General features: G+C 35.4%; 1 protein-coding gene and 1 long non-coding RNA gene across 3 annotated transcripts in view; one reads left to right on the forward strand and one right to left on the reverse strand.

Moving 5' to 3' along the window:
• Window positions 1-12,500, forward strand: part of LOC137637946 (uncharacterized) — a 183,981-nt gene that overhangs the window by 33,898 nt on the left and 137,583 nt on the right. The window lies entirely within an intron of this gene.
• On the reverse strand, window positions 8,701-11,136 carry LOC137637944 (cuticle protein AM1199-like). The gene is made up of 3 exons (XM_068370049.1): window positions 11,052-11,136; window positions 9,456-9,730; window positions 8,701-9,081 (listed from the first exon to the last, which is right to left on the reverse strand). Exons 1-3 carry the CDS (start codon window positions 11,058-11,060, stop codon window positions 8,913-8,915), a joined length of 453 nt encoding a protein of 150 aa, XP_068226150.1. The 5' UTR covers window positions 11,061-11,136; the 3' UTR covers window positions 8,701-8,912.

Below are 12,500 nucleotides of genomic sequence, written 5' to 3' on the forward strand. Positions count from 1 at the left end.
TATATATATATAATCGCAACCCTCATATATAAACTACCCTTTCTGAGTGGGGATACCTATTAGGTTAGTCAGACACCACTAAAGACATGTCTGAGATCTTTGTCCTGCAGTGGAATAAAAACGGTTGCATTGGTTGTTATTGTTGTTGTTGATGTTGTTGTTGTTGTTGTCGTTGTGTGTGTGTGTTCAGTATTTATGTATGTACAGTATATACATATAATACAAATACTATTTTCTCATGAAATTGAAATGTAAATAATTTAAAATTGCTATTCAGACATTAGTGACAATACCGACATTATAGTAATATATAAATCTACCCAAATTTGTGCAGTTGTAATATAATTTCCCTTACATGGGCATTACATCCTATTGTTCCTGTTTTAGAAGAAGAAGAACAAGAAAAAAATAATAATGATTTTCAAAAAGGATCAACATTCATTCTTCTTTCCTTTTCCCACCGGAATCAGGCTTCGGATTGCGATAGACGAGAATGAAGGCAAAAAGGAATAATGGAGACCCGTGATGAGAGGCAGAGGTCTCAACCTCTGTGAGGTCCTAACCTATGTCTCGAGAAAGATAAATCTTCGTCCCTTTGTCTCCCTCTACTGCTTCTCACTCGACTGTCTTTAGGATTTCTTTCAGCGGCTTCGCTTCCATTCTCTTTTTGCTTGGGGGAAAAGAACAATTGCAGGTTTCCTTCAGTGAGGGTAAGTTGGTCTCTCTATCAGTTGTGCCCTTCGAATTCTACAGTTTATACGGTATGCAAGATTCAAAGTTGTATTGTCAATATGGTAAATATTAAAATTTGATTAAGTTCGTTGATGATGTACTGTATATAATTTTTCAACGACTTATCATAGTTCACTGTTACTTAAGCCATTTCATGTGTCATCGATTAAAAGCTAACTTTTAATATTCCTCTTAAATTCCTCTCCATATACTTAGCTAATTTTGGGATATTCCTTTTTATATACAGTACTTAGCTAATTTTGTGATCAACATATCACGCCTTTTGCCTCCTTCTATTTACATGAAATCAGTAGTTAAAAAAAGATAAAAAAATATAATCATGAAATTTAAAAGGGGTAAGATCTGACATCGCCCCGAGCTAAAGGGCGTATTAAGATGGGGCATCTGAGGTCAGTTGAGGTCACGCTATCCTGTCAAAATTCAGTAAGGCAAAGCGAGCTAATTCTTCCATGTAATGTCTTTTTCGGAAATACCTTGGTTTGGGATGAAAGTAATTTTCTCTGCCTTTCTGTAACTCTTTATGCTTTAGCAGGAAGCACGAACTGTAATGAATAATGCAAAAAAGAAAAAAAAAAAAGGAAATTCTATTATGGATATTTCAACTTGGGAAAGAAAGAAGAAAAAAAATGTATGCTAGAATAATGTCATTGCAAATTTGTGTTATATGACTACAATTTCGATGGATGTCTAAAAGGAACAGTTTAGGCAGATACTAATTACTAATAGATTTTATCTAATAAAAGGGGCATCATACAGCTACAATGCCTATAGACGTAAATAAAGAATGAGTGTAGGTTATACTGAATACTGATGAGTTTTACCTGAATTATAACTAGAAGTGTACTCTCTCGAAGCCACACATATAGATAATCCACTTTGTACCTATATAGCCAAGTTGAATATATCTTTAAGATAATACTTCATCTAACTCGTGATGTACTGTGCATATAGGAACAACGTTATTGAATAGTTTTGATGTTAACTGGTTTTGTTACGGAACAGACTGTGACTTCAAAGTATGATAATGAATTCAATGGTATTAGATCGTAGCGTGGACCTCTTGAATTGATTTAATCAATCGAATTCGATCGGTAATGCACTTGCAGGATATTTTATTTTAGATAATTTTGACTTACAGTTTGTACAGCTAAACGCATAAACGAATTATATATCCTCACGTTTATAGAAAAAAAAGGTTGTTTAACTGTCTGGACTTAAGAACCGTAGGGATTTTGACTGTCTGGTCTTAAAATTAAAGGAATTTTGACTACCTGACTAAGAATCATAAGGATTTGGTTACTTCACTTAAGAACCATAAAGATTTTCACTCCCTGTCCTTAATAATCATGAAGATTTGCCTGCCTCACAAGAATCATAGGCATATTAACTGGCTAACTCAGATAACCATAAAGGTTTTAGTTAAGAACTATTAGCATATTGGCTGCCTGAGCTTAAGAACCGCACTGATTTTCATTGTATGAGCTTAAAAACCGTAAGGATTTGGCTGGCTCACATAAGAACTGTAAGGATATTAGCTGACTAACCTTGAGTACCATAAGTATTTTTATTGTCTGACCCAAAGAACCATAAGGTTTCTTATGGCTCGCTTAAAAAACGGTAAGGATATTGATTGTCTGATCTTAAGAGCGGTAGGATTTTTCACTGTCTGACCATGAAAACTATAGAGATTTCGCTTCCTCACATAAGAATCACATGGATATCATCTTTCTGACCTTATCAACCATAAAGATTTTTACTGCTTGACCTCAAGAATCATAAGAATTGTCACTGCTCACTATAACGATTTTGATTCCTCATTCTCGATGCATAAATATTTTTACTGCTTGAATTTAAGAGCCTTAAAGATTTCGCTGCCTAATCTTAAAAACCATAAATATTTGGCAGCCTCGCTGAAAAGTCATGTAGTCATTGACTGCCTAGCATTAGGAACCATAATGATTTTCACTGCCTGGCCTTAAGAACCGTAAGAATTTTTGCCGTCTGATCTTAGGAACCATAAGGTTATTGACTGCCTGACCTTAAGAACCATAAGGATTTGGGTACCTTGCTAAAGAACCATAATGATATTGAATGCTTGACCTTACGAACTATAAGGATTTTTACTCTGGTTTTAAGAATTATAAACACTGGTTGTCTAAGGGACCTTCCATACGACAGAGCAAATGTTCGTCAAACAAAACTATTACTATGTCAAAATGGTTCGTAGTAGGCTTCAAAAAAGAGAGTATATGAAACTTTATATGACATCAAAAAGTGATACCATATCCAAGTGTCCATACAGCCTGTTTTCTTCTCCGCAGAGCAAATGTTGACGGAGAAATAGTAAACATGCGTCCACACTTGGCTACTTAGCTATTGGCTTAGTAGATTTAAGACGACATCTTGGCTGATTGGTGTAACTGCATACACTGAAGCCAATGAAAATGTATGTAAAGATGTAACTTTATGAATCCTGTACCTCACAGGTTGATGGCTGTTGTTCCAACACAGATCACCAGACCTTGCCTGAACTTTGAATATTATCGAACAGTCAAACAGTCTCAGCCTGAAAATCCTCGTTTCTGACGTCATCGGCGAACAACGCCGAAAATTTTTTTTTGTTTGACGAACATTTGCTCTGTCAGCTAGAAAGGTCTGTAACTTAAATATTGATTGTCTGATTATAATTATAAGAACCATGAAGATTTTAGCTGTTTGACCTTGAGAACCATAAGGATATTGACTGTCTGATCTTAGGAACCATAATGATTTTGACTGTCAAACCTTAAGAGCCATGAGAATTTTGACTGTGGCCTTTATAGCCTTAAGGATATCGACTTTCTGATCTTAGGAACCATAAGGGTATTAATTGCTCAACCTAAGTACCATGATTATTTTAAATGACTGATTTTATAAACTATATGTATTTTGACTGTCCAATTTTAAGAACTTTAAGGATTTTGATTGTCCGACCTTGATAGACAATATTTTTTCTTTTTTGCATGAATTCAATTCCTGTAAACCTGATCCATGCTAGTGACTTCTATATGAAGAATTGGTCATAGCTCAGTGGAGACGCTGATGATTAGAGACTTGAAACTTTACACACAAACACACACACACACGCATATATATATATATATATATATATATATATATATATATTATATATATTTTACATAATATATTTATATATATGTATATATATAAAGGCCTATATGTATATATATATATATATATACATATATATATATATATATATACATATATATATGTATATATATATATATATATACATATATATATATATATATATATATATATATATATATATATATATATATATATATTATATATATATATATGTATATATAAATATATATATATGTATATATATATATATATATATATATATATATATATATATATATATATATATATATATATATATATATATATATATATATATATATAAAGTTTAGCGGTCCATTTTCAAGATGAGTCAAATCAGGGCTAGGAGTTAAGCCAGTGCAACTTAAGTCGGCTTACCTCAGGCGGCCCCCCCCCCCCCCCCCAGGTCATGAAAGGTCAAGGGTAGCCCACTTCTCCAAGCAATGAAGCAACGAAGATTACATCTTGGGGAAACACCCAACCAAAATCTTTAGATCTTTGCCCAAAATTATTTTTGAAGAGTTTCTTTTCTTAGAGATTGCGCGAGATATCGTGGTTAGCTTTGACTCATAAATTATGTTTCTATGTTTGTGCGGCTTCATGTAACGTAAACTTTATGTATATAGTCACGCAACTGTGTGCATACATAGATCTGTATAAATATAGATATGTTATATATATATATATATATATATATATATATATATATATATATATATATATATATATATATATATATGTATATATATATATATACATAGATATATATGTATATATATATATACATAGATATATATATATCATCATTATCTCCTACTCCTATTATTATTATTATTATTATTATTACTATCCAAGCTACAACCCTAATTGGAAAAGCAAGACGCTATAAGCCCAGGGGCTCCAATAGGGAAAAATAGCCCAGTGAGGAAAGGAAATTAGGAAATAAATAACTGAAGAGAACAAATTAACAATAAATCATTCTAAAAAAAGTAATGTCAAAAGAGATATATCATATATAAACTATTAACAACGTCAACAACAAAAATGTCATATATAAACTATAAAAAGACTCATGTCCGTCTGGTCAACAAAAAAGCATTTGCTCCAACTTTGAACTTTTGAAGTTCTACTGATTCAACAACCCGATTAGGAAGATCATTCCACAACTTGGTAACAGCTGGAATAAAACTTCTAGAGTACTGCGTAGTATTGAGTCTTATGATGGAGAAGGCCTGGCTATTAGAATTAACTGCCTGCCTAGTATTACGAACAGGATAGAATTGTCCAGGGAGTTCTGAATGTAAAGGATGGTCAGAGTTATGAAAAATCTTATGCAACATGCATAATGAACTAATTGATCGACGGTGCCAGAGATTAATATCTAGATCAGGAATAAGAAATTTAATAGACCGTAAGTTTCTGTCCAACAAATTAAGATGAGAATCAGCAGCTGAAGACCAGACAGGAGAACAATACTCAAAACAAGGTAGAATAAAAGAATTAAAACACTTCTTCAGAATAGATTGATCTCCGAATATCTTAAAAGACTTTCTCAATAAGCCAATTTTTTGTGCAATTGAAGAAGACACAGACCTTATATGTTTCTCAAAAGTAAATTTGCTGTCAAGAATCACGCCTAAAATTTTGAAAGAGTCATACAAATTTAAAGAAACATTATCAATACTGAGATCCGGATGTTGAGGAGCCACCGTCCTTGACCTACTTACAATCATACTTTGAGTTTTGTTAGGATTCAACTTCATACCCCATAATTTGCACCATGCACTAATTTTAGCTAAATCTCTATTAAGGGATTCACCAACCCCAGATCTACATTCAGGTGATGGAATTGATGCAAAGAGAGTAGCATCATCTGCATATGCAACAAGCTTATTTTCTAGGCCAAACCACATGTCATGTGTATATAGTATGAAAAGTAATGGGCCAAGAACACTACCCTGTGGAACACCGGATATCACATTCCTATACTCACTATGGTGCCCATCAACAACAACTCTTTGAGATCTACTACTTAAAAAATCAATAATAATGCTAAGAAACGACCCACCCACTCCCAACTGTTTCAGTTTGAAAACAAGGGCCTCATGATTAACACGGTCAAAGGCAGCACTAAAATCAAGGCCAATCATACGAACTTCCCGACCACAATCAAGGGATTTCTGTACTGCATTGGAGATTGTAAGAAGGGCATCACATGCTCCAAGGCCTTTCCGAAAACCAAATTGCAAACTAGGGAATAGATGATTACCTTCAGCAAACCTATTAAGACGTTTTGCCAGAAGACGTTCAAAAACTTTAGATAATATGGGAGTTATGGAAATTGGGCGGTAATCAGTGGGACTTGAGCTACCACAAACACATTTACATAGAGGAGTAACATTACCAATTCTCCAACAAGTGCTAAAAGCTCCTCTTCTTGCTAACTTGCGTAAAATAACAGATAACTTTGGAGCTAAGAAATCTGCTGTCTTTATAAAAAACAAAGGAAAAATACCATTAGGGTCTACACCTCCATAAGCATCAAGGTCCATCAACAGAGCTTTAATCTCACGAGATCGAAAAGCTAAACTAGTTAGTTTAGCCTCAGGAAAACAGGAATGAGGAAGTTCAAGTTTTTCATTACTCTGTTTACTGTCAAAAACATCAGCCAAAAGGGTTGCCTTTTCCTTTGGACAGTGAGTGACTGAGCCATCTGGTTTAAGTAAAGGAGGAACTGTTGCATCTACACCAAAGAGTGCAGATTTAAGGGTAGACCACCATTTATGTTCCTGAGTTGTACCAGAGAGGGTTTCTTTTATGATTAAATTGTACTCCTTTTCAGTTGAGGCATAAACTCTCTGAGCAAAAGCTCGAAGCTGAGTATAGTTGTTCCAGGTCAAATCTGATCTGTTACCCTTCCAAAGGTGATAGGCCTTCTGCTTCTCCAAATAAGCACGTCTACAATCATCATTGAACCACGGTTTGTCCTTCATTCGGTACCTTAGCACACGAGAAGGGATACGCCTATCAATTATGTTGACTAGATTCTCATTCAAAGGGACAACAGGATCTACACTATTATATAATTGTGACCAATTCAAGCACAAAAGATCATGCAAAATCCCATTCCAGTCTGCTTGGGATTTCATATAAATTTTACAAGAATATGATATATCAGGGACAGGCTGCTCAGTCTTCACTAATAATGAAATCAAGGCATGATCAGAAGTCCCGACTGGAGAACCAACCTTACTAGTTATAACGCCAGGGGAGTCAGTGTATACGAGGTCCAAGCAATTACCAGACCTGTGAGTAGCTTCATTTATGATTTGCTCACAGCCTGATTCTGAGGCAAAGTCTAAAGCTCTTAAGCCATATGGCGATCGGTAGGAGAGATAGAACTTAACCACTCCCTATGGTGAGCATTAAAATCACCAACAAAGACAAACGAAGCCTTTCTATCATCTTCTTGTATCTTAGCCATAATGGTCAGAAGACAATCAAAGATAGAATCATCCATGTCTGGATTCCGGTAGATTGAACACAAATAAAAGTTGTTATGCCTGCCACAAACTTTTATTACCTGAATCTCATGACATCCACATTGATAGCAGGACTTATGAGAAGCAGGGTACTCGGTCCTAATATACACCGCCATTCCCCTGGCCCTAGGAATGGAATCACGTTTCAGCATTATTGGCTTATTAAAACCAGTTATAAGGAGCTCAGATGAGTGCCTCATATTAGAAACCAAAGTTTCTGAGCACAAAAGAATATCATACTGTCTGGACGCAACTGTAAGGTCTCGGATATTTGCATGAAGACCACGAATATTGCAATACAGAAGACGACATTGACGAAATCTAGGACGTACTGGTCCCGGATTCTGCTCAATGTCTCCAGACAGCATAAGAATTAATAGAAATAAAAAAGAGACACCATACTTAAAAACTAGATTAACAAGAATTAAAACAAAAACAATATGTACAGAATAATAATAAAAGTGATTGATGATATCCATAGACTATAGTAAAAAGTCGGAAAAACTGGTCAACATGGAGGAGCCGATACACCATGCAAGGCTAAATACCCTCCAGGATAGCCACTTCAACTGAAGGGAGGACAGTAAGGATGGTTTTGAGAAGAAAAAATCAGAAAAAGGAAAAGACAACCTCTTGATAAACCACCAGGCATCCATGGCGCAAAGGGCCTCCATGCTTGGATGTAGTAGCCGTTTCTAAGGCTCTCAATATATATATATATATATATATATATATATATATATATATATATATATATATATATATATATATATATATATATATATATAATATATACATATATATATATATATAGATAGATAGATAGATATATATATATATGCACATATATATATATATATTATGTATATATATATATATATATATATTTATGTATATGAATATGTGTGTATAATATATATATATATATATATATATATGAACATGTGTGTGTAAATATGTAAATACAAATCAGATATGTGGGAATATAAATATGTCCATGTGTGTGAAGGTCTACAGGCAATCAGGCAAAACGAGTATGTACAGTATATGAAGATTGAGACAAGTAGGAATGTCATATTTATTCATCACTAGGAATTTACGACGATTTTGCATCAATGAATAAAAATATGACTTATGATTTCAAAAGCAAAAAGATGCATTCCTTCTTTAAGCATCAGTATAAAAAGAATTTAGGATAAAAGGACCAAGGCACAGCGGTAATAAAAAAAGCAAATTTCTGTTTTGGATAGACAATATATTTTGGATGTAGTGGTACATGAAAATATATCAAATTTACAACACAGAATGAATGTTAGAATGAGTTAGAAGCCCAAAATTGACCAAAAAATGCATAATACAGAAAAGCTCATTGTAGGTCCTCGTTAATTGTAAGATTCGTTTCCCGAAAACTGAAGTCTCTTCGTTGTTTCTTCAAGTGCCAGTCCTCTAGTCCCATCGGATCCCACGGGCGCGCTCCTGTTCGGCTTTGCGGATCTGTTCCACCGCGTGGGCGGGCAATGGTGGGGGTGTGGGGAGCAGGGGGGACTCAGGACGGTACCCGAATTCGTCGGCTACGTAGGACACGCTGCCGGAACCTCCTTCAGGGAATGGGAAGCTGAAAGGGAAGATGGGGATGAATATATGTTGTTCTTACGAGTTCCCCAAAACCACAAAGTCTAGCTTTCAATAAGGGGCGCGACTTTCAACCCCTGGATTGGAATTTTCGAAATTGGGATTGTTACATTTTTGGATTGTATAATGTGTATATAATTTATATATATATATATATATATATATTATATATATATATATATATATATATATATATATATATATATATATATATATATGAAAAGTAATTTTAATGATAAAAAAGTTTTCTGATGGTGAAAAAGTAATTTTTCTATATGTAATCCTGTGGGTTGGGCCCTGTAAGGGACCTTTTCCAGGATCTGTGTAACCATTTATTCTGCTTTATAAAATATTTACCTGAAGCCTCCGGCGATGTTGCTCTGTCCCCTGGAGCCAGGCCTTCCGACGGCGTTCACGTTAATGCCGTTCTCCGTCTGGAACTCGTACCGGAAGTTGCCATTGCCTTGGTCTTCGCGGAAATCTCTGATGGTGTTGATGTGGCGGTTGTAGTAAGGCTGGGGCTGGGGAATTGGCCTGAACGGACGAGGCTGCGTGTGCCTGAAGGGGAAAGTCCTGGGGAAGAACTGGGGGGCGCCGCATCCCACTGCCAAGAGGCAGGACAACACAACGACCTGGGGGAGAGGGAATTTCAGCTTCAGGAGTTTTGTCTTTTCTTAAGTATTTAGATAAAAACCTTGATTGTGATGGTAGTTTATTATTCGTCAGTTGTTAGGAGAGATGGAATCTCATCTTCAGGAGTCTTGTGTCTTTTCTTGAATATTTATATAAAAAGCCTTGAGTGCGATGGGTTTTTATTATTTGTTTGCAAGCTGTTTAGAAGCAGGATACTAAACACTCTTGATAAATTGCACAAAATATTTAAACTTTTGGTTGACTGCCTCTCTGACTTCATTTCCTTTAAAACACTCTTTGTGCGATCAGCCAAAGTAACAGTTACTCTTACGTACTGAATACCAAAATTATTTTATAATGTTAGATCAACAACTATTTGGTATAGTGCGTTAGAAAAATTTTCATTTTCATTCAAGCTTTTCAAAATGATATCTTTTAAACTAACATGGGAGAAGATAAGTAGGAAAAAAGTATGAATGAAAAAATAGCAAATGTATAAGAAAAATATAATAAGAAAAATGGATGAATCAAAAGTATAGAAGAACTAATCTAAAGAACTACGATGTCTTAAATATCGTATGTTGCCAGATGTTTTTCTTATAATTTCCAAGTCGCAAGAAAAAAAAAAAATAAAAATATCATTTGGTCACAAAGAACTCAGGTTTCAGATAATCTTTTGATGAAAGGTGTTCTTAGAACTGCATTCATATTCGAATTTTCTCTTTTGCTCGAAAGGAAAATACGAAGAATTTATTTCGAGAAATATATAAAGCTTTAAAAGAGACTTAAGAAGCGGGCAGATATATAAACATATACAAAGAACATCTCATTTTATATCTAACTTTATGAAGATCTGGGTATTTGGGAATTCCTTCCCATCGGCCTCTCCTTCTCAAGGAGGATAAGTAAAAATGTATACAGCAAGAAATTCATATATGAATAAATACTTTATGGACATTTTGTTTCTATAAGCAGTTCTTTCAGCTGCGGATTACCGTAGCCCTCAAACTTTACATCCTACGTTCTCTTGTCTACATGAAAATTTCAAATACGTAAAATGCATCCTTAGATACTTCTTCCATTCTATATATACATATATATATATATATATATATATATATATATATATATATATATATATATATATATATATTTATATATATATATATATATATAGTATATATATATATATATATATATATATATATATATTCCTTATTCTTAATATTGAACTTACAAAGCCACGAAGAAACCTATCAAGAAACAGACCACATGAAGAAAATCAAACTAAAGAATTTCAAGAACTTCTAAAATACTTACAAACTTCATTTCGCTTCAAGTGCCTGACGAGGACCTCCGATGTCACTTCGAGGGAAGGTGTTCGGAAGATGGTGCTTGAAGAGGAGACTCGGAGGGTATTTATACCCTCAACGAGTTCTCGTGTGCCCCCACTTTCAGCATCTCCCCCTGAAGGATCTCAGGGAATGCAAGGGGAACTCCTCTAGACCCCTCTTCATTTCCCTCCCCACCCACCCATGAAGAGTCTCTCCCCTCTCAGCCCTCCCCACAGACCATGAGTCCTCTCCCCTTTTTGTCGTTGAGGTTTGGTCATGTGGAGGTCATAGGTCAGGTCAGGCTGGGGTGGGGAAGGAGGTCAACCCAAGGTGAGAGTGATTCTCTTGACATTTGGTGATGGTTTATGGAAATTCTTCCTAACGAAGAAATACTCTCTCTCTCTCTCTCTCTCTCTCTCTCTCTCTCTCTCTCTCTCCTCTCATCTCTCTCTCTCTCTCCTCTCTCTCTCTCTCTCTCTCTCTCACACATTTCAGATAATTCAGAGGCAAAAGCGATTTCATCCTGTTTTTGCAAGACCAGAATACCGAGCACGAAGTTCTCCTTATACAGGGAATGTTCCATTTCATTTTACTTCTTTCTTTTTATATCGAGAACAACATTGTACATCAAAATCACTGATTCATTGAATATCAAACATCGTTCTTACTGAAGATGTAAGTTGTTTATTTTTCTTGACGAAAGGTTGGGTATTGGTGTACTTCATGATATATAAACGACAATAATGAGAGACAGATCGACAGAGGAAAAAAAAATGTTTCTGAAAATGGAGAAAACGGGTTCTGAATTGGATAGAATTTCGTAATACATGGGCAGCAAAAGAGAGAGAGAGAGAGAGAGAGTGAGTTACAAGGATTTTGGATGTCTCGAAGACTTTTTAGTCCATCCGCTAAGACTCCGTTTGCTCTTTGGTAGAGAGAGAGAGAGTGTGTGTTACAAGGATTTTGGATGTCTCAAAGTCTTTTTAGTCCATCCGCAAAGACTCCGTTTTGCTCTTTGGTAGAGAGAGAGAGAGAGAGAGAGAGAGAGAGAGAGAGAGAGAGAGAGATACAAGGATTTTGGATGTCTCAAAGACTTTTTTGTCCATCCGCAAAGACTCCGTTTGCTCTTTGGTAGAGAGAGAGAGAGTTACAAGGATTTGGATGTCTCAAAGACTTTTTAGTCCATCCACCTAGACTCCGTTTGCTCTTTGGTAGAGAGAGAGAGAGAGAGAGAGAGAGAGGAGAGAGAGAGAGAGAGAGAGAGAGAGAGAGTTACAAGGATTTTGGATGTCTCGAAGACTTTTTAGTCCATCCGCGAAGACTCCGTTTGCTCTTTGGTAGAGAGAGAGAGAGAGAGAGAGAGAGAGAGAGAGAGAGAGAGAGAGAGAGAGAGAGAGTTACAAGGATTTTGGATGTCTCATAGACTTTTTAGTCC

Source organism: Palaemon carinicauda, chromosome 3 (genome assembly GCF_036898095.1).
Source record: "Palaemon carinicauda isolate YSFRI2023 chromosome 3, ASM3689809v2, whole genome shotgun sequence".
NCBI classification, from domain to species: Eukaryota; Metazoa; Arthropoda; class Malacostraca; order Decapoda; family Palaemonidae; genus Palaemon; species Palaemon carinicauda.